This window comes from Camelina sativa, chromosome 10 (genome assembly GCF_030686135.1).
Source record: "Camelina sativa cultivar CO46 ecotype springtype chromosome 10, ASM3068613v1".
In the NCBI taxonomy this organism is placed as follows: Eukaryota; Viridiplantae; Streptophyta; class Magnoliopsida; order Brassicales; family Brassicaceae; genus Camelina; species Camelina sativa.
This window is the reverse complement of record NC_141889.1, coordinates 4,061,435-4,087,747: the sequence shown is the minus strand read 5'-3', so window position 1 is coordinate 4,087,747 and position 26,313 is coordinate 4,061,435. Positions and strand designations below refer to the sequence as shown.

At 36.5% G+C, this 26,313-nt stretch overlaps 5 protein-coding genes across 5 annotated transcripts; 4 read left to right on the top strand and 1 right to left on the bottom strand.

The window, feature by feature from the left end:
* The first annotated feature begins 2,343 nt into the window (after positions 1-2,343).
* On the top strand, positions 2,344-6,400 carry LOC104717054 (protein ACTIVITY OF BC1 COMPLEX KINASE 1, chloroplastic). The gene is made up of 14 exons (XM_010434567.3): positions 2,344-2,952; positions 3,141-3,347; positions 3,427-3,516; positions 3,617-3,763; positions 3,897-4,061; positions 4,168-4,308; positions 4,414-4,593; positions 4,691-4,886; positions 4,980-5,107; positions 5,237-5,308; positions 5,405-5,517; positions 5,619-5,742; positions 5,837-5,906; positions 6,141-6,400. Exons 1-14 carry the CDS (start codon positions 2,599-2,601, stop codon positions 6,203-6,205), a joined length of 2,052 nt encoding a protein of 683 aa, XP_010432869.1. The 5' UTR covers positions 2,344-2,598; the 3' UTR covers positions 6,206-6,400.
* Positions 6,401-6,561: 161 nt separating this feature from the next.
* Positions 6,562-8,905, top strand: LOC104717055 (protein CHROMOSOME TRANSMISSION FIDELITY 7-like). The gene is made up of 6 exons (XM_019231119.2): positions 6,562-6,901; positions 7,119-7,338; positions 7,437-7,532; positions 7,644-7,712; positions 8,102-8,430; positions 8,531-8,905. The coding sequence occupies exons 1-5, from the start codon at positions 6,735-6,737 to the stop codon at positions 8,393-8,395; spliced, it is 846 nt and encodes a 281-aa protein (XP_019086664.2). The 5' UTR covers positions 6,562-6,734; the 3' UTR covers positions 8,396-8,430; positions 8,531-8,905.
* A 7,603-nt stretch (positions 8,906-16,508) lies between these two features.
* LOC104717051 (uncharacterized) lies at positions 16,509-18,774 on the top strand. Its single transcript, XM_010434563.2, has 3 exons — positions 16,509-16,758; positions 17,109-18,164; positions 18,443-18,774. Exons 2-3 carry the CDS (start codon positions 17,272-17,274, stop codon positions 18,477-18,479), a joined length of 930 nt encoding a protein of 309 aa, XP_010432865.1. The 5' UTR covers positions 16,509-16,758; positions 17,109-17,271; the 3' UTR covers positions 18,480-18,774.
* A 31-nt stretch (positions 18,775-18,805) lies between these two features.
* Positions 18,806-20,843, bottom strand: LOC104717053 (cytoplasmic 60S subunit biogenesis factor REI1 homolog 1). Its single transcript, XM_010434566.2, has 5 exons — positions 20,543-20,843; positions 19,743-20,315; positions 19,484-19,653; positions 19,160-19,375; positions 18,806-19,074 (listed from the first exon to the last, which is right to left on the bottom strand). Exons 1-5 carry the CDS (start codon positions 20,645-20,647, stop codon positions 18,918-18,920), a joined length of 1,221 nt encoding a protein of 406 aa, XP_010432868.1. The 5' UTR covers positions 20,648-20,843; the 3' UTR covers positions 18,806-18,917.
* Positions 20,844-21,332: 489 nt separating this feature from the next.
* On the top strand, positions 21,333-26,123 carry LOC104717050 (protein KAKU4). The gene is made up of 13 exons (XM_010434562.3): positions 21,333-21,966; positions 22,379-22,431; positions 22,765-22,853; positions 23,020-23,126; positions 23,202-23,293; positions 23,813-23,980; positions 24,278-24,476; positions 24,596-24,660; positions 24,754-24,808; positions 24,900-24,978; positions 25,097-25,176; positions 25,263-25,401; positions 25,482-26,123. Exons 1-13 carry the CDS (start codon positions 21,585-21,587, stop codon positions 25,810-25,812), a joined length of 1,839 nt encoding a protein of 612 aa, XP_010432864.2. The 5' UTR covers positions 21,333-21,584; the 3' UTR covers positions 25,813-26,123.
* The last annotated feature ends 190 nt before the right edge of the window (positions 26,124-26,313 follow it).

Below are 26,313 nucleotides of genomic sequence, written 5' to 3'. Positions count from 1 at the left end.
TAAACAAATAAACACGTGCTCAATGAATATTAAATTTATGCATGAAAATTTATACAGTAACTTTTTTTAGAAATAACATTTATTGATTAATCATCACATATATTTTTTTTTTTGAGAAAAAATGAATTGGTAGAAACTTGATAATGTATAAAATTAATTATGAGAAGCCTACCTACTTACGGAGACACAATGAAAACATGATTCTTTTCTTTGTATCCCTAGTATTAAAAAAAGTGGTTTAACAAATTAACCTTTGTTTTGTAAAAAATTATTCATCACATATTTGAGTTACAGTTTTATCTATCAAGTAAGCAGCGGGAATTAACAATTTTAGATAATTTAAAGTCATAATCAAAATTCTCTAATTATTTAATTAATTATAAATAATATAGTAGAACAAAATACACAAAATTAATTAAAATTGATATACAAAATATAACAGAATGATAAATTTCCAAAAAGAACGACCAAGAAATCTAAAGAAGGAAAGTCAAAAGGTGTCTATCCAATTAGAGAGAAGGGCCCCCAAAAGTTTGGGAAGAGAAAAGACTTAAACGGATAAAATAAAATGATGGGCACACGTGACCTTCCCTACTTTTCTAGCCAACTTTTCCACGTGTTGACTCCCCATTGCTTACTTGCCCACTTCATAGCAGATTCATATGATGGGCGCACGTGACACCCTTTTTTAGCAACGGAATGTGGGCACACGTGTCGATTCCCCATTGCCCATTACCCCCCCCCCCCCCCACTTTGTCACTTCTTTTTCCATGTCGATCGAACATATTAACTTTCTTTCGTTCTCCCAAATAAATTCGCACATATCTTTCTTATTTTTTCTTCTTCTCACAGAGTCTTTTTATATTCGGGACCTCTTTCATTATTGAAAATTTATTATTATAGTTCGTTTATTTTTTTTTCCTGACATTATGGGCCCAAGATTCTGGATAGGTTGATGTCAGTACAAAATAAATAATGAAAATTTGGGGGTTTTCTTTATTTGCTCATGAGTCATGATAATCATCATTTATTTCGTGTTTTACATCACTTGTTGCTATACAAATTTACTGAATGCATATTTCGTTGGAGTATTAATAACATACATATATATTGATCGTGTCGGTTCAACTTTTAGAAAATAAGGAAACGGTCGACTCGTCCAGTCCAGTCCAGATAGTACATATCTATACTAGCATTATATTTTCTTTACACAAGACAGTACTAATTAATGTTTTGTGATAAGAACTTCTAGTGATAAAGTATGTTATTTGATTTGGATGACGAATCATTTTCCCAAGCCAGGTACGTAAAGATTTTGTTGGGAACGTCTGAATCAAGAAGGCATCATAGTGAATCTAATACTATTAAAGACCGAAGCAGAACAATGGAGCAAAGCAAACTGTACAAAGAGATTTATATATATATGTGCTGATTTATAGCAAGAAATTAAACTTAATTCTTATGATCATAGATGCAAGTACTATGACAATTTCTACACTATTTAATATTAAAAGTAGGAAATGACTTCATGATATATATGATGGTGGATCATGGAAAGTACCATGCATGAAGTGATATATACATTAATCGAGTGGCCACCATCCCTGCTCTCCTTTAAAGCCCAGCAATACAGCTTGTGTTTTGAGCCACAATTTTGTAAAAGTAGGTGTGTTGAGCTCTCAACTATATATATTCAGCTTCATAATCATCAAGACGACGCAGCCTAAATTTTGCACATATTAATTGTAACGCCCAGCTCGGCCTAAATTCTAAAAGTCGCATTTATGAATATTAATGTAGATGTTTTATTTGTACACTACTGTATTTGTTTTGTAGTTGACAAACGCAAATACCAAACACAAACGGAAGTTATTTTTCCGTTTACAATTAACAAAAAAATTGCTTAATTTGGGGCATGATTGATAGAAACATAGAGGGAAACAATGAAAACAAAATCTGAATAAAATTGAATGATGATCAGACACGATTCCTGAATTTGAACTGAGATGCTTTGAGAGGACTGTGGACTGATGACAAGTAGATCATTGAGACAAATGGCGCCACAAGCCCACACTTTGTAGTCGTAATGGGATGGGTATTAATATTATACAAACATAAAGTCATCTTAATTTACAAAACATTGTCTTCAATTTTTTTTTTCTTTTTTTTTTTGAATGAATGTTTATTTATCAAAAAAAACATTTTCTTTACAACGAGTGTAACATACAAAGACGACAATATTATTGGTAAATATGATGTAAATATTGGTAATATATTTGTCAACTTGTAGTATTCCATGGTTTAATCATTCATTGTATACCATACGAATATGTATTCTTATTTGCCAAAACGTTGCACCTTTCTTGGCCACATACAAAAAAAAAAAAGGGAGTTTTGGGGTCGTTTTGCTAAAGATTACATATGTTGTGGGCTTTTAGAGACGTGAAGTTGTAGATATATATAATTATAATCTGTGGCAGTCGATTTATTATTCTATTTTCGGTAATTATAAAATATTGGTCCAACGGAAACACATCCACTCCTATTTGCTTCTTCTTCTTCTTCCGATCATCATCCTCCGTACATCGCTGCTGATCCATGGAGTCGATTCACTGCAATAGTTTTGTAAACCCTAATTTCTCCTTAAATCAGCGTCATCGGAGAACAAACCGCGCTGTTCTTGATCGGAGAGATGCTCTATCGCGGAGTATAGTTTCTATCGACGCCGTGGAGTTGCGGCGGAGCAGGTTGTTCTCAGCTGTACGGACTTCTAATTTTACCGTTAGAGCGGCGGCGTCGACGGGTGTTGGCGGCCGGAATTCTACGGACGCTTCGATAATGACAACGGCGATGAGTGGGGTGGATAGGGTAGGGAAATCGAGCTCCGCGCTTGAGCAGCTGGATATCGAGAGAGGCGTTTGCGTTCCCTTCCGAAAGTATTCTCCGGAGACTGTATGATTGCTTCTAGTTCGATTTTACCCAAATAGTTTCAGCCAATTTCATTTGTTTTATCTCTGTTGCAATTTTGTTGAATTCACTTAATTTGAGCTGGTTAGACTTAATTAATCTTCTTGGATTTGATTGGTACTTTCCTTAGAAGGATTCTTGAATTGGGATTTAATGGTGTTTTTTGTGATCAGGTGAGGAGTAAAGTTCTGGAATCAAGAGGATCAGTGGTCTCTCTTGCTTCAAGGGGTGTGGAGATTGTTTGGACTCTTGGGTTGTATTGGTCTACTTTAATGTATGACTTTATGGTTGGAAGGGATGAGGAAGTTGTCCCTTTCCGTGCTCGCCAGCTTAGGAACCTGTTGTGCAACTTGGGGCCTTCGTTTATCAAAGCTGGTCAGGTATGTTGATCCATGTTATTGTGAGGACTTTTATTGCTTTAGCCGGGCTTTCGGCTAACATATCTTTACATGGGGTTAGGTTCTGGCGAATAGGCCTGATATCATCCGTGAAGACTACATGAACGAGCTCTGCATACTCCAAGATGATGTTCCTCCATTCCCTAACGAGGTAAAAAATCTTATCTTTTTGAGGAATTCATATAGCCAGATATTTTTCTTGTTATCATTTGCTATCGTGTGGTGAAGCTAAGTGCTGAAGGACTTTGTAGGTTGCTTTCAATATCATCGAGGAAGAGTTAGGCCAACCTCTTGAGGCCCTTTTTAGCAAAATTTCTTCACAGACAATAGCGGCTGCAAGCTTGGGCCAAGTTTATCGAGCTACTCTACGTGCCACTGGAGAGGATGTTGCTATCAAGGTTCTTCTAAATTGAAAAAATCTCTTTGGCTGTAGAGTTTATCTTCTTTGAAAGTTGTGATATGTCATACAGGCTTATCAAACTGAAAACTGTTTTAGAGTTTGGGTTTGACATCTATGTTATGTATATACAGGTGCAGCGACCACAAATAGAGCCCATAATTTACCGGGATCTCTTTCTGTTTCGAACCCTCGCTTCATTCTTAAATGGCTTCAGTATACAGAAACTTGGTTGCAACGCAGAGCTAATAGTTGATGAATTTGGAGAAAAGCTATTGGAGGAGCTTGACTATACATTGGTATCTCATATAACTGTCAATTTGACTCTATGCGTTCTTTTGTTTTAATGATCTGAAAAAATGAGTCGTTCCATAATCCCGGTTAACCGTAAGTTCTTGCCTACAGGAAGCCAGAAACATTGAAGACTTTCTGGAGAACTTCAAAGATGACCCCACTGTCAAAATTCCTCGAGTATACAAGAATCTTTGTGGTCCACGGGTTTTGGTAATGGAGTGGATCGATGGTATTCGGTGCACTGACCCACAGGTAATGACTTTCAAATAGGGGCCAACCATACATATTCCTTTATACCTTTCTAAAAAGTCAAAATACAGTAGACTCTGAGTACTGACTTTTACTAATTGTACTCAGGCCATCAAGGATGCGGGTATCGATTTAAATGGATTCTTGACTGTTGGCGTCAGTGCTGCTCTAAGGCAGCTGTTGGAATTTGGATTGTTCCATGGAGATCCACATCCTGGAAATATCTTTGCAATGCAGGATGGGCGTATTGCTTATGTGGACTTTGGTAATGTTGCTGTATTGAGTCAGGTAATTTAAGTTTAATGGTTTCGAGGTATCTAATAACCTTAGTAACTAGCGACCTTGTCATTCACAGTCTAAACAAAATCCTTTCTTTTTTACTCAGCAAAACAAGCAAATTTTGATTGATGCTGTTGTTCATGCGGTTAATGAGGACTATGGGGAGATGGCAAATGATTTCACTAGGCTCGGATTCTTGGCCAAGGAAACCGATGTTTCTCCTATCGTTCCAGCTTTAGAAGCCATCTGGCAGAATTCTGCGGGGAAAGGACTTGCAGATTTCAATTTTCGAAGTGTTACAGGTAATTGATATATTGCTTTCCTCAAACAAGTTTGTTTTCTTTACTGAGCACCCCTTTCACATTTGAAGAAACGGTGTCACGTTTTTGTTATAGGCCAATTCAACAAGCTTGTGTACGACTTTCCTATCCGTATTCCGGAGCGGTTCTCTCTTGTTATTCGTTCTCTGCTTACGCAGGAGGGTATATGTTTCACGCTGAAGCCTGATTTTAAATTTCTAGAGGTGAAATCACGATTATAATTTTGATTTTTCTTTTCAGAAGCTGACATATAAATCCTGAAGTGAGCAGATACTAGCTAATTTTATCACTCATATTTCCCTTTCCATACTAAAATCGAACTTGTTTTATAGGTTGCTTATCCATATGTAGCAAAACGGCTTCTAACGGATCCAAATCCTGCACTTAGGGAACGCTTGATACAGGTTAAATTGATAATTCTGATTGTGTTTTATATATGATATGTTGTTGAATTGTTATCAGCATCAGCTGAAATCAAAACTCTTGTTACCACCTGTCAGGTTCTATTCAAAGATGGTGTTTTCCAATGGAAAAGGCTGGAAAACCTTTTATCACTGGCAAAGGAAAACGTCGCCAAAATGAGTAGCAATCCTAATCTGCGAGTAGAGCGTATGTAAGTAACCGAGTTTTATATAAGCGTTGCTCCTAAATTCTCACTCGTTAACCCTGTGAAGCTTGAATTCTAAATCCATAGTTTACTCATAAAACATTTAGGGAAAGTAAGCTTGACTTGACAGATACCATTAAGGATGGAGCTCGTCTTTTCCTCCTTGATGAAGGCATCCGCAGGAAACTTATTCTTGCACTCACAGAGGACTCGAAGCTTCACGTAGAAGAGGTTCATACATCAAACATCAGCAGAGTTATATATATGTAGCATTTATCATCTCCATTGACACTCTAAAGCAGTAAAATTACTTTGGTTCTTGCAGCTTGCGGACGTATACAGATTGGTTGAAGACGAAGTAGATATTCCCACACTCGCCATGGAAGTTGTGCGAGGTAATATTTTTTCTCTTTTCATCTATCATCCAAATAATGAAGGTTTTGCACCAATAAATGTCGTATGGGTTGGAGAGATAGGACAAGACTATCTCAGATATGCATTCTTAACAGTTTCAACCTCTCATCTCATCATATCACTTGACCGTCGATGTTCTTATACACATGGGAATCTTAATTCCAAGTAGTTTTGTATGATTCTGAGAATCTCGTTCCTTCTGTTTTTAATTGCAGATTTACCAAATGTATTTCGAGATTTCGTGCTGTCATGGAGCAACTCGGTTTTATCCGACAGATGATATATGATGATAGGCTTCTCAATTACATTTTTTGTTGGGGGATCTGTTGAAGAGGAGGAAAGAGGTAATAGCCAGGGAGAAAACGTAGATTAATAGAGTTTAATCTTCGGTGAGATACATGTGATTAAGTAACTTATAAACCACAATACATACTATGTAAATGTAATTATATATATAAAAGCAAACTTCACTTCACACCGTTCTCTCTTTGACGTTGTCTAATGTAGTGTGATATCTAAACATTTTATGGACGTTCATCAAATCAAAGCTGTAGTGTTTACACAACACTGTTATGTGCATCGCATACCATGTTACAATATGGCCCTCAATAAGCAACTGTCCAATGTCATTGTCCGGTTCTGTAATCGGCCTGAAAATTACTTGTTTGACCCCCCAAAAAAATAATCCACTGGCGCCAAAATTTCACTTTGATTTAGGTTACCAAATTTTCGAATTGGCGCCAAAATCCCCAGAAGATGAGGAGGGGAGAAAAAGAAACCTGAGAAGAAGGATTCATCGAACTCAAACAATGCAAGCCAAAATCAATTCTTTCTTTAAGCCCTCTTCATCTTCTTCGTCTACAATCGCTGCCTCAGTAACAACATCAGAAGACGCAGACGATGGTTTAGCCGTCTGGGAGCAAAATCGGAACGTCATCGTCAATACATACCAGCGTCGATCTGCGATTCCCGATAGGTAAGTAAATCAATCATCTTTTGGGGTTCTATTCCCAAATATAGAGTAAGGAATTAGGGTTTTCGTATGTTCATGAATGAATCGAAAACGAGCGATGGGAAATTCCTAATTTCTGCGCTTTTTATATATATAAAAAAAAAGCAATCCCTTTTGAGATTCTTTGAAGTTATCTGTTTAGGGTGCTAATAAAGTGTATCTCTTAATTTTGGGTATTCAGAAGTGAAGTGCTTAAGAAAGGATCTTCTTCATCTTCTTGTGCACCTAAAAATCTGAAAAAGAAGCGGAGTTATACCCAATTTTACTTAGAGTTGGGGCAATCCGATTTCCTTCTCAGACATTGCGATGTGTGTCGAGTTAAGTATGCTCCTGGGGATGAATCAGATGAGAAGAACCATCAAGGTTTTCACAAGATTTTTATGAATGGAATCCCTTTTAAGGTTTGGATGCTCGTCCACTGTACTGTTGAAAGACGTATGTTTTCATTGACTATTAATTGTATTTGATTCAAAGTGCTTGGCTTTTTAATTGGTCTCAGGGCTGGCTGAACGAGAAAGCCTTCACAATGCCTTCCTTCAACAAGAGCCGCATTGTTATGGTTTCTGAAAATGATTCCCCTGCACACAAAAAAAAGGTTCATTTTTTTTTTTTTTTTCTTTTTCCATATATTCAACTTGCGCTATTTATATGTTTACTGGGTTCTTTATTTTTTGAGGATTTAACGGAGGTACTTTTGTAATTGCAGGTGCAAGAGGTTGTGAAAATGATGGAGGTTGAGCTAGGTGAGGATTGGATTCTTCACCAACATTGTAAGGTAAATTGACCCTGCATCCATCCACGGACATTTTCGATCAAGTTCCATAGCTCATAATACATGATTTATAGTATTTTTGATGTCGACCAAATGATCTGATACAAAACTTATTGGGAATGAATACTTGCTTTACTTTTTGCCACATTTAAAGGAGGAAGAAGCTTCAACTTTATTGTGATTCTTTCCATTTCTGTGACTAGCACTCGGAACCAAACTAGAAATTTCATTTTGAGAGATAGAGAAGACCTCATTCACAAGAAAGATGATATAGCCCAACTGTTTTCAATAGCCTTCAATTACTTTCTCAGTTGTTTCAAGAACTACCTTGTTATGTGTAGCCTCCAATTACTTTCTCAGGTGTTTTTCAAGAACTAACTTGTTATGTGTAGGTTTATCTATTCGTTTCCTCTCAGAGGGTCTCTGGATGTCTAGTTGCAGAACCAATTAAGGAAGCATTCAAGATTATAGCTCCTCCTGATGATGAAAGACAGTTAAAGAAACAGACCTCCTCCTCGCCTTCAACCTCCATCCAGTTTGGAAACGTTGTGCTACAAAGAGAGGTATTAAAAAGATGTCGAGCTTCAGATGATAGATTAGATAATGGAGCAATTGTGTGTGAAGAAGAAGCTAAACCAGCTATCTGTGGAGTTAGAGCGATTTGGGTCTCACCTTCTAACAGATGAAAAGGCATAGCCACACAGTTACTTGATACCACTAGGTAAAGAACTCGAGCCAACCTCCTGAAAACTTTTCTCATTTGGTAATATTCATTCATACATTATGGTGACATTTTGTTTGTTTTGTATGAAAATACGCAGGGAAAGCTTTTGCAACAATGGGTGCACGTTGGAGAAATCCCAGTTAGCATTTTCACAACCAAGCTCCATGGGAAGATCTTTTGGATTTAATTATTTTGGAACTTCTTCATTCCTAGTTTACAAAGCTCCATAGGAAGATCTTCAGAGCCATACTTTTTAGTCTGTCACCTAACCTTTACATATCATTGATATATTATCAAATTGGTAAATATTGGCTCATAACAAACAAGAAGAGCAACACATTCTTTTAGTTTTCGAGAAGGTTTAGAAGACCTCATACCTGTGTTCTGTTTAGAAGACCTCATACCTGTGATATGTTTCTTTGTCTAAAAAGACTGAAGACTTAACAATAACTTTGTTTTTTTCCCAATCAAAGTCACACAGCCTAATGATGATTCTTTTTAAGTTGTGGGTAAAAGGGATTGTTTTCTCCCAATCAGTCAAATTTTGAATTCGTGCATGGGTACTAAAACCACTCCAAAGTGTTATGCATCTTTGTCTAAAGACTGAAACAACAAACCAAACATGATCCATGTCTAGAGAGTTCAAGCCGTGGGTACCATAAGAGACCAATGTTTGAATCTGTCTCAGGCTAGTGTTTAAAGTCGTGGGTGCCAATCTTCCTTCCACCAAAACGAAACCTATCCTTTGTTTTTCCCAACCTAGTCTCTGTCTAAGACTGTTATGTATCTTTGTCTAAAGACGTAAACAACAAACCGAACAAGATCCATGTCTAAATATATCAAGCCGTGGGTAACATAAGGGATCAATGTTCGAATTGGTCTCAGTCTCGTGGGTATCATATTACTCAGTCACAGAGACTGATGATTTTTATATGCTTTGGGTAAAAGTGTTGTGTTTTCTCTCAATCTCAGTCACAAAGACTTATGATTTTTTTTGTAAGCTATGGGTAAAAGTAAAGTTTTCTCCCCGTCTCAGTCACAAAGACTAATGATTTTTATAAGCTTTGGGTAAGAGTGTTGTGTTTTCTCCCAATCTCAGACTTATGATTTTTTTTGTAAGCCAAAAGTGTTATGTTTTCGAACTGTTATGTTTTTTTGTCGAAAAGACTTAAGATCCAACCAGAGTGTTCTGCTTCTTTGTCTAAAATACTTAACATCTAACCAAAGTGTTCTGCTTCTTTGTTTAAAAGCTTTAACAGCCAACCAAAAGTACTAGCCGTTGTATTAGAACAAATCCAATCAAAAGTGTTATGTTTCCGAATCACAGTCTTTTCAAAGCTATGGGTAAAAGTGACAGTCACAAAGACTGTTTAAAGTCGTGGGTCTAAAACCAATCCACCAAAGTGTTCTGTTTCTGTTTAAAAGACCAATCCACCAAAGTGTTCTGTTTCTTTGTCTTTATCAATCTCAGTCACATAGACTGATGATTTTTTCAAGCCACGGGTAAAGGGATTGTTTTTATCAATCTCAGTCACATAGACTGCTGAATTTTTCAAGCCATGGGTAAAGGGATCACAGTCACAAAGACGGATGATCTCCGATGATCTTTCAAAGCCGTGGGTACCAAAACCAATCACACCAAAGTGTTCTGCTTCTTTGTCTAAAAGACTTCAACATCCAACCAAACATATGTCGTTCAGACCTTGGTACTAAAACAAATCCAACCAAAGTGTAATGTTTTCGAATCCAGTCGCAAAGACTAATGAATTTTTAAAAGTGAGAGTCACAAAGACTGGTGATTATGTTAAGCTGTGGGTAAAAATGTGGTGTTTTCTCCCAATCTCAGTCACGAAGACTGCTGATTTTTGTAAAGCTATGGGTAAAAGTCTTGTGTTTCTACCAATCTCAGTCACAAAGACATGATCTTTTTGTAATCCTTGGGTAAAAATGTTGTGTTTTCTCCCAATCCAATTGTTATGTTTCTTTGTCTACAAGATCCAACAAAAGTGTTAGCCGTGGTACTAACCAATTTCCCAATCTCAGTCACAAAGACTTCTGATTTTTTAAAAGTTATGGGTAAAAGTGTTGTGTGTTTCTCCCAATCTCAAGTCACAAAGACTTTTGAATTATTTAGAAGCCTTGGGTAAAAGTGTTTCAATCTTAGTCACAGAGACTGATGATGATTATTTAGAAGCCTTGGGTAAAAGTGTTGTGTTTTCTCCCAATCCAACTGTTATGTTTCTTGGCCCAAAAGACTTAAGATCCAACCAACGTGTTAGCCATACTAAAACCAATCCAACCAAAGGATTATGTTCCCCAATCACAATCACAAAGACTGATGATTTTTAAACCCGTGGATACCAAACCAATCCAACCGAAGTGTTCTGCTTCTGTGTCTAAAAGTCTTAACATCCAACCAAAGTGTTATGTTTCTCAATCATAGTCACAAAGACTGATGATATTTTACATCTGTTCCCAAAGACAGTCACAAAGACTGATGTTTTTTCAAGCCACGGGTAAAGGGATTGATTTTATCAATCTCGTCACATAGACCGATGAATTTGTTCAAGCCCATGGGTAAAGGGATCATAATCACAAAGAATAATGATCTTTTAAAGTCGTGGGTACCAAAATCAATCCAACCAAAGTGTTCTGCTTCTTTTTCTAAAAGACTTTAACATCCAACCAAAAGTATTAGCCGTTGGAACTAAAACCAATCAAAGTCACAAAGACTGATGATTTTTCAAAGCTGTGGGTAAAAGTGACAGTCACAAAGACTGATGATTTTTAACAGCAGTGGGTAAAAGTGAGAGTCACAAAGACTGATGATTATCTTAAGTTGTGGGTAAAAATGTTGCGTTTTCTCCCAATCTCAAGTCACAAAGACTTTTTGATTGTTTTCTAAGCCTTGGGTAAAAGTGCTTCGATCTTAGTCACAGAGACTGATGATTGTTTTCTAAGCCTTGGGTAAAAAGTGTTCTGAAATCAAGTCAGACTTTTGATTTTTTTAGTAAGCCTTGGGTAAAAGCAATTCAATCTCAGTCACAAAGACTGCTGATTATGTTAAGATGTGGGTAAAAAGAGTTCCATTCAATCTTAGTCACAAAGACTGCAGATTTTTGTAAAGCTGTGAGTAAAAGTGTTCCAATCTCAGTCACAGAGACTTGATGATTTTTGTATAAGATTTGGCAATAGTGATAAATCTCAAGTCACATAGACTTATATAAAGCCGTGGGTACCAAAACCAACCCAACCAAAGTGTTCTGCTTCTTTGTCTAAAAGACGTAACATCCAACCGGTTATGTTTCCCAATCACAGTCACAAAGACAAATGATTTTCTAAAGCCGTGGGTACCAAAACCAATCCAACCAAAGTGTGATGTTTCCGAATCATAGTCACAAAAACTGATGATTTTTGTAAAGATGTGGGTAAAAGTGTTGTGTTTCTCCCAATCTCAAGTCATGATTGTTTTATAAGCCTAGGTAAAAAAAGTGTTTCGATCTCAAGTCAGAAAGACTTTTGATTGTTTTATAAGCCTTGGGTAAAAGTGACCGTCACAAAGACTGATGATTTTTAACAGTAGTGGGTAAAAGTGAGAGTCACAAAGACTGATGATTATGTTAAGCTGTGGGTAAAAATGTTGTTTTTTTCTCTCAATCTCAAGTCAGAAAGACTTTTGATTGTTTTATAAGCCTCGGGTAAAAGTGTTTCGATATCAGTCACAGAGACTGATGATTGTTTTCTAATAAGCCTTGGGTAAAAAGTGTTCTGATCTCAAATCACAAAGACTTTTGCTTTTTTTAGTAAGCCTTGGGTAAAAGTGATTCAATCTCAGTCACAAAGACTGCTGATTATGTTAAGTTGTGGGTAAAAGAGAGTTCCAATCAATATCAGTCACAAAGACTGCTGATTTTTGTAAAGTTGTGGGTAGAAGTGTTGTGTTTTCTCCCAATCTCAAGTCACAAAGACTTTTAATTTTTTTAGAAGCCTTGGGTAAAAGTAAAAGTAGTCACAAAGACTTTTGATTGTTTTATAAGCCTTGGACAAAAGTGTTCCGATCTCAGTCATAGAGACTGATGATTGTTTTCTAAGCCTTGGGTAAAAAGTGTTCTGATCTCAAGTCACAAAGACTTTTGATTTTATTATAAGCCTTGGGTAAAAGTGATTCAATCTCAATCACATAGACTTTTGATTTCTTTATAAACCTTGGGTAAAAGTGTTCCCAATCATAGTCACAAAGACTGATGATCTTTAAAAGCCAAAGCCGAGGGTAACTTGATCCAGCAAACTGAAACCCAATCCCAAGTATAATAGTCTGTCGAGATAATTCCCAATCAATCTCAGTCACAAAGACTGCTGAGTTTTGTAGAGCTGTGGGTAAAAGTGTTGTGTTTTCTCCCAATCTTAAGTCACAAAGACTTTTTATATTTTTAGAAGCCTTGGTTAAAAGTATTTCAGTCTCAGTCACAGAGACGATGATTTTTGTATAAGCCTTGGGTAAAAGTGTTTCAATCTCAAGTCATATAGACATATATGAAGCCGTGGGTACCAAAACCAATCCAACCAAAGTGTTCTTCTTCTTTGTCTAAAAGACTTAACATCCAAAGTGTCATGTTTCCCAATCAAAGTCACAAAGACAAATGATCTTCCAAAGCCGTGGTACTAAAACAAATCCAACCAAAGTGTAATGTTTATGAAATAAAGTCACAAAGACCGATGATTATGTTAAGCTGTGGGTAAAAGAGAGTCCCAATAAATCTCAGTCACAAAGACTGCTGATTTTTGTAAGGTTGTGGGTAAAAGTATTGTGTTTTCTCCCAATCTCAAGTCACAAAGACTTTTAATTTTTTTAGAAGCCTTGGGTTAAAGTAGTCGCAAAGACTTTTGATTTGTTTTATAAGCCTTGGGTAAAAGTAGTCACAAAGACTTTTAATTTTTTTAGAAGCCTTGGGTAAAAGTAGTCACAAAGACTTTTGATTGTTTTATAAGCCTTGGGTGTGTTTCGATCTCAGTCACAGAGACTGATGATTGTTTTCTAAGCCTTGGGCAAAAGGTGTTTTGATCTCAAGTCACAAAGACTTTTGATTTTTTTAGTAAGCCTTGGGTAAAAACGATTCAATCTCAGTCACACAGACTGCTGGTTAAGTTAAGATGTGGGTAAAAGATAGTTCCATTCAATCTCAGTCACAAAGACTGCAGATTTTTGTAAAGCTGTGGGTAAAAGTGTTTCAATCGCAGTCACATAGACTTAATGATTTTTGTATAAGATTTGGGCAAAAGTGTTTCAATCTCAAGTCACATAGACTTACATGAAGCAGTGGGTACCAAAACCAACCCAACCAAAGTGTTCTGCTTCTTTGTCTAAAAGACGTAACATCCAACCGATTATGTTTCCCAATCACAGTCACAAAGACAAATGATCTTCTAAAAGACGTAACATCCAACCGATTATGTTTCCCAATCACAGTCACAAAGACAAATGATCTTCTAATGCCGTGGGTACCAAAACCAATCCAACCAAAGTGTAATGTTTCCTAATCATAGTCACAAGGACTGATGATTTTTGTAAAGATGTGGGTAAAAGTGTTGTGTTTTCTCCCAGTCTCAAGTCACAAAGACTTTTGATTTTATTATAAGCCTTGGGTAAAAGTGTTCCGATCACAAAGACTTTTTGATTTTTGCATAAGCCTTGGGTAAAAGTGATTCAATCTCAGTCACAGAGACTTGATTTGTTTATAAGAATTGGGTAAAAGTATCTCGATCTCAAGTCACAAAGACTTTTGATTTTTGTAAGTGTTCCCATTCATAGTCACAAAGACTTTTGATTTTTGTAAGTGTTCCCATTAATAGTCACAAAGACTTGATATTATTATAAGCCTTGGGTAAAAGTAGTCACAAAGACTGATGATTGTTTTATAAACCTTGGGTAAAAGTATTCCGATGTCAAGTCACAAAGACTTTTGATTTTATTATAAGCCTTGGGTAAAAGTGATTCAATCTCAGTCACAAAGACTTATGATTTGTTTATAAGCCTTGGGTAAAAGTATCTCGATCTCAAGTCACAAAGACTTTTGATTTTCGTAAGTGTTCCTCCCATTCATAGTCACAAAGACTGATGATTGTTTTATAAACCTTGGGTAAAAGTGTTCCGATCTCAAGTCACAAAGACTCCTTGGGTAAAAGTGTTCCAATCTCAGCCTTGGGTAAGAGTGATTCATCTCAAGTCACAAAGACTTTTGATTTTTGTATAAGCATTGGGTAAAAGTGTTCCCAATCATAGTCACAAAGACTGATGATCGCTTAAAGCCAAAGCGGAGGGTAACTTGATCCAGCAAACTGAAACCCAATCCCAAGTATAATAGTCTGTCGAGATAAATTCTATTAAGCCGTTGGTATAGGGATTGATTTTGCAGCCTCTGGTCTAAAACTCAGAAGGGACAATGTCCCCAAAAGAGAATCTGACAAAACACCATTAGTTTGAGTGTTTGCCTTTGTAATCGATCTCTCTTGGGTTTTAAAGAAAAAACAAAAACAAAAATCACGAAAACCAAAACCAACAAAAACAAAATCAAGTAAACGAACTTGAAATTCAAAGAAACCCAGATTCGTTTGGGTTTCGCAAATATCAAATCCGATTGAAAACGAAACGAAAACCCAAAGAAAACGAAGACGTAATGAAATTAAGAAACCCTAAAAAAAAAAAAAAACTGAAGAGAATTGGGTCATTGTAAGAAATCTCCCAAATTTTACAAAACCTAGCCTAAACAGAGAAAGAAAACGAAACAAAAACCCAAAGAAAACAAAAACGTAATTAAATTAAGAAACCCTAAAAAAAAGAACGAACAAACGAACTTGAAATTCACAGAAACGCAGAATCGTTTGAGTTTTGCAAATATCAAATCCGAATCAAAAACGAAACGAAAACCCAAAAAAAAAACGAAGACATAATGAAATTAAGAAACCCTAAAAAAAATTGAAGAGAATCGGGGGGTCATCGTAAGAAATCTCCCAAATTCTACAAACCCTAGCCTAAACAGAGAACGAAGAACTAAAATTTCTAAGATTAAAAAATTATGACTCCGAGTCTCTCTGAGAAAAAGCTTCCTCCCTTATTTATAAACAAACAAGTCGGTGATCAGGCCGATACGCGTTTTCCTTTTTTGTTTTCCTATTTTCCTTTTTCCTTTATTTTTGTTGTTGTTATAAGTTTCTTTTTTTGTTTCTTTCCCTAACGTCAATAAATTTATGGATGATATTAAAGCGGCCTTTTTAAGTTAAGCCCAATTAAACTAATGAGCCGATTGAGATTACACTGCGCATAGTTTTAAGCTTTGTTTGTTCTTGTGAATTTTTAGAAAAAGTCAAATACATAATTTACAATTTTTAATCTTGAATCAAACAAAAGTTCCACTAGCAGTCCCAATCGAATTGTCACAACTTTACTATATTATATTCTAACGAGTTTAATAAAAAATGGAAAACATCAAGAAAAGAAAAGTTTTGTTTAATTTCCAATAGTTTGATTTGATCTAATCCATTTAGTAGAGTACAATATAACCTCTATAAATTAATATTCGGTAAATTAATGATCTCTATAATTTAATAAATTTATTCGAACTCAAATTAGAATTATTGTAATTTTAGATATAATTATATAATATAATAAAATAATATTTTTTTAAAATCCTTTGTAAATATATGGTCCCATTGATAATATAAATTAATAATTATATAAAATTATCTAAATATATGTATATACACATTAATTTTTATTAGAGTTTATTTTTAATATTTTTACGATATAAATTTTTTTGAGTACTATCTTCAAAACATGATAATTGTTATTTTCATTTTAATTGATTTTATAAAAATATTAATTATAACTATTAAGTTTTATTTTTAAACATTTTTACTAAATTAGGAAAGTTTTTTTATAAATTAATAATTATTAATTTATCAAAAAATTAAAACTTCTATAAATTAATAGAATTAATGTAATGAAAAGGTGAACAAAAAAAATACGAACCTTATATATTTGTTATTTTATAACTTCAAAGTACAAAAAAAAAAAAGTCGTCACAACAATATTTTTAAGCTAATGAAAAAAAGTTTTAAAAAAACCCATCTGAGTATTAAAATAGTTCTAATAATTAATTAAATTTTAATGTAATGAAAAGGTGAACAAAAAAAAAAGAATGGTTTATGGGGATTGATTAAGAGAGAGAGAGAAGAGGAGGCTTTCGTCTACACAACTGCTGCGAGAGAGAGATACGCTATCCCCACAAGCAAACCCCCTTCTTCATCATCATCATCATCTTCTCTTAGGTCAGCTTCCTCATTTGATTTCTCTCCTTCTTCTTCTTCTTCTTCTTCGATTTCGTTATGCTTACTATTTCACCATTTCTTTGATTTTTGGATCCGTTTTCTCTAATCCCCCCTAGGTTTCTTCTTCTTCTGCTCTCTCATAGGTTTTTTAGATTATGCGATCGGGTTTCCATAGAATTTTGTTTCAGTTTTTGAATCCGACTCTCTTTTTTGGGTACCAAGCGTTTTCACCGGATTTGGTTTCTGAGAAAGCCCTCTTTTATCTCGAATTGTCTTTTTACATGTCTTCCTACTTGCAGATTTGTGATTTTTGGATGTTTGATCAGTCTCGTTTTACATTGCATGTGCAGCAAGCAGGCTACATCGAGTAACAGATTCCACGATGATATGATTTCTTCCATCTATGGGACTCAGATTCTGATAACTTTTCACTTCTTCCTCATAAGTTGGAATACATTTGAGGATCGTATCTAGGAGAGAATTAATCAAAAAGTTTGGAACTTTTATTTATAAATGGCTCTGGAACATGTTTGTGAAAAGCGGCTTCAAGCAAAGACCTTTTCTAACCAAGAGCTTCAGTTGACTATCAATTTGGATGATTTGACTTGTCCCATTTGTTTGGATTTCCCTCACAACGGTGTCCTTCTCCAGTGCTCTTCTTTCGGAAACGGTTGCCGTGCTTTTGTCTGCAATACTGATCACCTTCTTTCCAACTGTTTGGATCGTTTCATTAGCGCTTGTGGTACTGAATCACCTCCTCCTCCTCCACCTCCTGATGAGCCTCGCTCCAAGGTTTTAGAAGAGAGCTGCAAACCTGTGTGTCCTCTCTGTAGAGGAGAAGTTACTGGCTGGCTTGTTGTTGAAGAAGCTCGTCTCCGTCTTGATGAGAAGAAGCGTTGCTGTGAGGAAGATAGATGCAGGTTTATGGGTACTTACTTGGAGCTTCGCAAACATGCTCTGTCTGAGCATCCTGATTCTCGCCCCTCTGAAATTGATCCTGCACGAAAGCTTGACTGGGAAAACTTCCAGCAGTCTTCTGAAATAATCGACGTCTTGAGCACAATTCACTCAGAAGTCCCCAGAGGAGTTGTTTTAGGGGACTATGTGATTGAATACGGAGATGATGACACAGGAGATGAGTTTGAAGATGTTCCTAACAATGAAGGAAACTGGTGGACCTCTTGTATTCTCTATCAGATGTTTGACAATATAAGGAATGCCAGGAATCGAAGAAGATCTAGAATGAGCGAGAGCAGGAGAGGTAGCCGCCGCTCTAGTTATGATAACTCCAACTCTGATGACAGCTCTGTAGCATCCATAGAGTTCCCGGAGTATAGAGTAGATGAGATCGATGACGAGTTCATCAGCACCAGTGGAGCTAACAGAAGTAGCTCTATCCACCAAAGGTCAGAACCATCTAATGCTTTACACCACTATTTTTGTATCATTTCAGCTTCAGAGATACATACATTCTTTATGTTTTATGATTTATCATGCATTGATATTAGAGGCTTTCACTAGAGAGCCAGGTTAATAGGCACCTTATGGATTGAATGATGATGAATTAGCTTAGCAGGTCCTATTGTTGTGATTATCTCTGGCATATTAGTAGCTTTCTTGTGCTATATATATGATAGTTAATCAAGAGACATTGTCTAATGCCCTTATTCTCTCTGATTTACAGTTCGAGAAGGCGTCGAACCCGCTTTTATGAAAATTAGGTATCAACTTTCTCTGTCAGATGGAAAATGAAGCGAAACAAATGACGCAGACAAGCCTATTCGTAGCCAGCGTTCTTGGTTTTGGACCTCTCTCTTCTTTTTCTTTCTACAGATAAATTTTATTGTAGGTTTGTCTTGTGACATTTACTCGCAGTCGCAGCCTTTTGTACAAAAAGAAAACAGAAAGCCTTTTTTGAATATTTTAGTACCCTTTGTCTTCTTTGTTTTACATGCATCTTTGAACAATGTAGATATTGAGAGACGTAAATCAAAAAAGTCGACGTTCGTGCAGCAATTGTAACATTTATACTATTTCTGTGAACACATTTTGTTTAGAACTTACTCTTATTATTACCAAGTACCAACACACAACTTGGTCAAAGTACATGGAATCATCATACAATCCAGCGCTAGAGAATGAGTATGACAAACTCAGAACTAATAGGGGACGTTATTGGGCAAGTTTCTTATGACATTACTCTTCACTCCGATCTTTGTACGCGTTGTCTCGCCTCTCTGGCTCATCTCCTTGCGCACTTTCATCCTCAATGTCTCCTCTTTTGTTGGTACTGTCTTCAGACCAAGGCTCTTGTACCTGAGAATTTACAGTTTGTGGGAATAACCTTAGTCAGATTAACTAGCTAGCTATCTAGTTTAATAGGTTTGGAGGAGAAAAAAACCTTGAAGATAAAGAGGCAATTATCTGGTTGCTGTTTTGAGAAGTTGGGGGTGGCTTCTGTCTGTAGTAACGCATGAATTCACGAGACCCGAGAGTTTTAGACGTTGTTGCATTCTCAGATTTCTCTGTGATCACGAGCTCAGAACCACCAACAAGTTCTACAGTGTTGTCTGTTTCACCAGATACAGCAATCTGCTTTCCAACTTCATCAACATAGCTGCTCAATTAAAAATTTCCAAAAGGAAGGTGCATTAAGATTTGGGATAAAAAGAAGAACAGAGGTAAGAACAAGATTAATCACAGAGATAGAAGAGAGTTAAAAAACCTGCTGCTGTAGTCATAAAACTCTTCTAGTTCAGCATCTTCATCATCATCACCATCACCATAATGCAATTTGCAATGGCTCTTTGCTTCCATATGCTTCCTTACAGCTTCTAAGCTGCTGAATGGACGGCACAGCTCATTGCAGTACAGACACATGAAGTCTCTCTTGACCTGAATGATGATGAGCCATGTATAAGTAAACAGGAGTATTCAAAGCTTTACAATAATGAACACTGAATGGTAAAATGATGAGTCCGAACCTTAAGACCGAGGTAAGTGAGAAGCCCTTGAGGATCCTTGAGAAACTCAACATCAGGAATGAAGAAACCATGGTGTTTATGCATGTGAACCATACAGCCCTCTAAGGTCTTGTGTTTTTTGTCACACATCAAACAAGAGGTAGGATCCAGCTCGTACTTGTCTGCATCACCATCATTATCATCCATATCTTCAGCAGATCCTGAGTCATTAACATTCAACTTAGACAAAGAATCCGAAGCTTCATCAGCAGCCAACTCCTCATCTGAATCAACCTCCACCCACTCAGCGTCACTATCATCATCATCAATGGAACCCCTGTGTTGAACACGGCGAGGAAGCGGCCTGATAATGGCTACATCCTCCTCACCGTTGGTTGTTGTCCCTTGTGAAACCCGCAAAACATGGCTCCGTGACTGAAGGTGCTGCTCATGAGCCTTGGAACTCCTGTAACCTTTACCACAGATTGCACAACTATAAAGCATAGGTGCTTCGTTAGATTTATTCTTCTCCAGAGCAAGAGCAGATTGTCTAGCCTCAAACAAAGCTTCTGTAACTCCAGGAACTCCAGCTACCTAGAACAATCAAATTCATATAGGTAACCACATAATCTATCAAGCTTCAAAACAATCGTACAAGCAAGGACACACATCAAAATATTCAAGATTCTACAACCATTAACAACAAATCATTTCTCAGATACTTTCATCTCATCGACGCAATACAATCCCGAGATACAAAAATCGTCTTGAGTTCTAAATCGATTTCAGATAAAAATAGATATATATATATGTATATATACCTTGCGCTTGAGATTGTAGCGGTGCCAATCAGACTTGTAATGAAGGTTTCGCTCTTCTTCGCCGTCGAACTCCATGTTACACCCGTTACATGTTAAACCCGGCATCTCTCTCTCTCTAATGTAATCTCGATCTCGATCGATTCAAGAAATGTAAAAATCAGAGAAACCTTGTTCGATGGATAAGGATCGTTCGTTTATATGTAAAGTGACGACGGCTCTTCGATTGTTTCTCTTTCTCTAACAAAAGAGCGTCGATTGATTGATTGATTGCCATCAAAATGAATGAAAGACGAAGGCGCCGATTTTTAGATCCGACCCGATCTAAATATAGCCCATTTGTACTTTTATTGGGCCATTAATATTTTTCTTTTCTATATTGTCAGTGGCCCATTAATTAAACTTATAACATGGATTACACTTTTGATTAAAAACAATTTAGGGTATTTCTCTCTTTAAAAAAAAAAATAACTTGAGTAAATTACTTTATATTTCCTTCTTTCAAATCTGTATCTCTCTGTCTCACATAGTTAAATGTTTAGGATTTTACACACATGTTAAGATACAGGATTTTACACATATACTCAGACAAAGGAAATATATGATTAATTTTATTTTATGATAATTTATTTATTTTATTTATGACCTCTCATGATTTATTTTTCTGATACTTTTTACTTTCCCATTTTCCCACTCCATACATTCTACAACATCAGTAATTATTAAAACAAAAATTATTAAAAATATTCAGAACATCAATCTTTTAAAGACAAAAATTATTCTCTAAAACATCAAACTATCCAAAAATCACAGAATATATTATTTATTTACTTGAGAACAAACTATAACTTTTTCAAAAAAAATAAAAAATAAAATAAATCACAGCATTTATAACACACGATTTTACTGTAATAAAGTTTCAAAAACTTTGTGATGTTTTGGTTTTTTTTGCCTAATTTTATTTTAGTGGAAACAATTTTTAACCGCAGCCCTGTAGTATAGGGAAAACTAACCCTTTCACCCACAACTATTATTGTTTTAATCAATGTTTTTTTTAACAAAAAAAACGAGAAATTACCAATTATTTTCCTCAACACTTGATTATTTTTCTCTTCAACGAACTTCTCTTCTCCGTCCTCCTCTCTCTCTCTCTTCCACCATGGATTCCGTCTCCGGTTACGCCGGAACACGTCAGCCTCGATCCGGTGGCAAAATTGTTCGACCACGACGCACCGCCGCCGTTAGGACTCCGTATGACCGCCCTGTTCCGAGATCCCGAGATCCTCCTCAGCAAAACCCTAGTTGGATCTCCAGGCTCGTTTACAAACCCGCCAGCGTAATTGCTTCCGGCGCCGGTAAATTCATTTCTTCCGTCGTCTTCTCCGAGTCTTCCTCATCTTCCTCGGAGGATGATGACTCATCTTCAGGTATGTGCAATTAAATTGGGTTTATATTGGATAAATTTGAAATTTTTTGAAATTTTTGATTTTTTTTTTGGTTTATAGTTTGGTTGAATCCGAAACCTACCGTTTGAATTTGAAATGTGAATTTGATTTTAAAGCTTTGCCATTTTCTCTTTCCATTAATATGTGGGACTTATAGCAGTTAAGCATTGGTGAAGTACTATAAGTTAGGTTACTTCTAAAAGCTATAAACTTCATACTAATTCTCAAGCTTTATTCTTTCTTTTATGTATATACGGATTCAATTGGGTTCGACCCGTCCTCCTTCTTGGTTTGCATATAATGTTGTAGGTCTGGGATTGCTAAGAACCGGCCAGCTTTGTGTCTTAATTCTTTTAAAGTATGGATTTTTAAATGTTCTTTGACTTTTTTGCAGATATTGATGGTGATGAGGATGTTGAAAAGAACATTACTAATTTTACTGAAGAGGTACTACTACTAACCACCTTATTCGTTTTGGTGATTACTATGCCATTATAGATTTATGATTTTTGTTTGAATTCATTGTTCTTACTATAGATTCTACTTCATTGCCGCGGTCGATTTTGGTGTTGCTGAATTTTTTTTTTTTTTAATGGTTTCTTCGCTAGTTTTGTACTGAGACTACCTTTTCGCATTTTTGAGTATGCCTATGAGTTGCATTTTGAACCTAATTTTGTTGAAGTAAAGTTCGTGAAGCTGACACTTTTTCAACTGAGTATTTTGATGGAAACATGATTTCAGTTAATGCGGAGTGAGTCTAATGTCTGCTTGTGTGAATAGGACCTTGTGAATGCCCAGCAACCAACTATCCAACCACTCAGTTCTAAGCGTGTAATTGAGCAGCTTCTCATGCAAGAAACATTCGCAAGGTATTTCTCAATGTCTGGCTTTCTAGACATCTTAAGTAGCAGCATCTTCCGCCTGTCTTATTATTTACATCTCTTAGCTTAAAAGAGCTTTTGTGGTTATTGTTTAGCTACCAAATCTAAGCTGATCTTGTATCCTACTAAGTCATGGATGTGTATATTGTTTCAGGGAAGAGGGTGATAAATTGATAGATATCATCAATGCTAGGGTCGTAGATCATCCCAGTTTCCCCCCTGCTGTCGAGGGGAGGAATAATGACAATGGAATGACAAGTGGTATGTAACCGATGTTAGACTGTGCAAGCAGACCGGATCAGTTTATGTGATAACCTCTTTTCTGTTTATTTCTAGACGTGAATGTGGGTGAAATGTCCAATACAGCTGTTATGGAAGCAAAAAAATGGTTGGAGGAGAAGAAATCAGAATCAAGTTCAAAGTATAAGGTAAGTTCGGGAAACTCGCTTCTTAAATGTCCCATATTGCTGCAGCTTGCAGGTATGTCCTTGTTTGTGATATCTCGTCTCTGTTCTCTGACCCATTGTTATACATAATACTAGGAGGCAACTTCTGTTTTTGTAAAATTCAATGTGTAATATGATTGTTCTATGCTACTCCATCTGACCAGCAACGTAGAGCTCTCTTACAAAAGTAGGTTGTTCAGTATTTTGAGTATGGAAAAAGAGGGGAGCTTTTGAGTTTTAGGACCATTTGGTGACATTAATCCTGAAATTTCCTGATTAGAGATTACCTTTTTGTCCGCTTAAAATGCAAGAGATCCATATATTTGCTCTTTCTTTTGAGGATGAAGACCGTGTGCTCACAAGAATCTGTTCAACTTCTGATAGCTTCTCTTCACAGTATTCCGCCTTTTTTTTTTGTCAACAGTATTCCGCCATTTGTGTTTCTTTTCCATAGTGCTTTAAATAATGATCACCATCTCAGTCATTAGTTTAAATCTCCAGGCAACTGAAGATGGTGGTGGATCGCCTGTGGATGTGGCCAAGTCATATATGCGAGCTCGTCTGCCTTGGGGATCTCCGGCTGCGAACAATTCAGAGTTTCGATCACCATCATCAGCAGGAAGGCGAAGGACACCCTTTCCTTATGCTGGAAGCTTTTCGTCGTCCAAGGTTAGAACTTAAAGTTTTCCAATATATACGCAGCAGTGCATACTTTCCTTATGGTCAAATGTTGTTTGAAAGTCTGAAGTTGTTTCATCTTACTTTATGAGATAAAAATCTCTGTTTAACTTCTATTAAAAATCTCTGTTTAACTTCTATTGATTATGTTAGTCAATCACGAGGCATTTGATGGACACTACTAACTACTTTCAGCTTTTCCAAAAGCAAAGTTGCATACCATTATGTTCTTCTAATGGCTTTTCAAATTTACACATATTCATTCTGACATTTGGTACCAAAATGCAGCTGAAAAGGAAATCCGGTTCCAATCAGTCATGGAATATTCAAGATGAAATTCGCAAAGTCAGAGCTAAAGCAACAGAGGAAATGCTTAAAAGCCCCAGTAGTGCAGCCTCTTTGGAACCTAAAAAAAGCCCATATGTTTTAGCGACTGATTTACTCAAAGGAAATGATGAGTCTTTGAATGCCGATGGAGCTGTTCAAGGTGTTTTTCCTTCTCGTTATTCACATTTGGAAGAAGTTTTTTAGTAATAGACATGTGATGAAGCTGAAATTATTTTCCGTCTGGTTACTTGTGTAACTCTTTTTTTGCGGTTCTTTCAGCTCTACAGAATGAACAAAGCGGAGTTTTACCAAATTCAGGCATACCTACCTCTGAACATAATCAGGTATCAAGCACTCTTTACACTATGTGTCTCTATACCAAGAAGAATGTCTAATCTGTTTTTGTTTTGTCCTTTCCGTGTTTTGGTTGAGTGAAGACTACGGGAGCTAATCAAGGCGTTGAAGAAGCAGGACTTTTACACAGTAGATCTCGTTAGTTTCTCTCTTAATTTGTTCTTTGTATTCACTCTCTCATCTTCGATTTTGTTACTCTTGTCTCATGGGTTTATTGTTTTCTGCCTAGATGGAGTTGGTTTGGATGAGACGTTTATCTCCACACAAGGAATCAAGCCATCTGAAAATACGAATACCGCTTTTCAAAGGTTCTTGTTACCATGCTTATCCTGCCAACTCAGTTACTCAGATTGTACCTTGTTTCTTCTTGACAGATCCATTTTTAAGTATATCAAAATTGTTAAATTTTTCAATTGTATTCGACAGAGGAACCGCTGTAGATGACTTGAATGCTCAAGATGGCGATTTTATCCAACGTAGAGGGACTATCGGAGACACCACAAATGGTATACATTGGATTTCTACGTTCCTTTGCTTTTGGATGATATTTTAGTTGGGTTCTCCTACTTTACTTGCGCGCTTATTACTGCAGCTGTCTTGGCTCTTGGGGCAACTTTGGATTCTACGGGGAACTTTTGCATCCCAAAAGATGTGTTTGAAACATCAAAAGAAGCTGATGATAAAGGCGCATCACGTGCTGCTTCTAACGGTTTCCCATCTTCATCACCTAGGTGAAAATCAGGCTCCTTTGTATGGCTAGTTTGACGTTTGATGAGATTATTTCCTACTAAGCAAAGACTTGCTTTTTCAGTTTAGTGGCTATGGAAGGTCAACCAAAACCCAAACCACCAGAAGAAACCGAGGCTTCTCAGCCTATAGCTGATGATATGACAGTAGGGAATGGCTCAGATGGTGCGATTAACAATGAAAACGATGACAGCGAATCAAGTGCCTCACATAACAGTTCAAGCACGCACGAAGAAGAGTGGCTCCCAGGAGACCAGTCTCTACCAAACTCAAACTCGGCAAGTAGCAGTCCGGGTACAACCAAGGTCTTGGCATACAGCAGAAGAGGAAGAGGCCGTGGTAGAGGAAGAGGTCGAGGAGGTCGAGGCAAAGGACGGGCCAAAACAACTCTGTAAGATGAGCTGTACACAACAGAACCGAATGCAATAGGAGAGTATTATGAGGTAGGATTATGTGACATCTCTTTTAGATTTGAAATCCCACTCTGTTTGTCACGTGATTATCTTTTAGGTTTTATTGTAGTATTTGAGTTAGGAGGATTTGTCTTACTCACGTTTATGTGGTATTATTGTGTCTCTCTGTTTTTATGTTTTTCTTCCCTCATCTGTCTGATACTCCAATGATTATGTTGTAAGTTTGTAGCTTGGTTTCATTCCAGCTGACGAAGCTTTGTAGTTTGCAGTTTCCAAATTGAACTCTTTTTTTCTTTGTTCAGTGCCAAATTTAAAAGTTTTTTACTTGACCAAAAAGCCAACACCTAAGCACCAACACTCATCTTTCATCTTGTAAAATTGTCTCTTTTGTGTCAAATATGACATTATGATGATCGGATAGATTACCTACACTCAATATTAGATGAGAGAGATCACTCATGTCAGAACTTTGCAAGATTAGAA

Excerpts from the sequence above, each read along its gene's own strand:
- LOC104717053 (XM_010434566.2), bottom strand. The coding sequence starts at position 20,647 with ATGCCGGGTTTAACATGTAACGGGTGTAACATGGAGTTCGACGGCGAA. Across the intron at positions 19,654-19,742 it reads TCACTTACCTCGGTCTTAAG|GTCAAGAGAGACTTCATGTG; the intron begins GTTCGGACTCAT and ends ATCATCATTCAG. Across the intron at positions 19,075-19,159 it reads ATTGCCTCTTTATCTTCAAG|GTACAAGAGCCTTGGTCTGA; the intron begins GTTTTTTTCTCC and ends GTAAATTCTCAG.
- LOC104717055 (XM_019231119.2), top strand. The coding sequence starts at position 6,735 with ATGCAAGCCAAAATCAATTCTTTCTTTAAGCCCTCTTCATCTTCTTCG. Across the intron at positions 6,902-7,118 it reads CGATCTGCGATTCCCGATAG|AAGTGAAGTGCTTAAGAAAG; the intron begins GTAAGTAAATCA and ends TTGGGTATTCAG. Across the intron at positions 7,533-7,643 it reads CCCCTGCACACAAAAAAAAG|GTGCAAGAGGTTGTGAAAAT; the intron begins GTTCATTTTTTT and ends TTGTAATTGCAG.
- LOC104717050 (XM_010434562.3), top strand. The coding sequence starts at position 21,585 with ATGTTTTTTTTAACAAAAAAAACGAGAAATTACCAATTATTTTCCTCA. Across the intron at positions 24,477-24,595 it reads TGCCGATGGAGCTGTTCAAG|CTCTACAGAATGAACAAAGC; the intron begins GTGTTTTTCCTT and ends CGGTTCTTTCAG. Across the intron at positions 24,661-24,753 it reads CTACCTCTGAACATAATCAG|ACTACGGGAGCTAATCAAGG; the intron begins GTATCAAGCACT and ends GGTTGAGTGAAG.
- LOC104717051 (XM_010434563.2), top strand. The coding sequence starts at position 17,272 with ATGGCTCTGGAACATGTTTGTGAAAAGCGGCTTCAAGCAAAGACCTTT. Across the intron at positions 18,165-18,442 it reads AGTAGCTCTATCCACCAAAG|TTCGAGAAGGCGTCGAACCC; the intron begins GTCAGAACCATC and ends TCTGATTTACAG.
- LOC104717054 (XM_010434567.3), top strand. The coding sequence starts at position 2,599 with ATGGAGTCGATTCACTGCAATAGTTTTGTAAACCCTAATTTCTCCTTA. Across the intron at positions 3,517-3,616 it reads TTCCTCCATTCCCTAACGAG|GTTGCTTTCAATATCATCGA; the intron begins GTAAAAAATCTT and ends AGGACTTTGTAG. Across the intron at positions 4,594-4,690 it reads ATGTTGCTGTATTGAGTCAG|CAAAACAAGCAAATTTTGAT; the intron begins GTAATTTAAGTT and ends TTTTTTACTCAG.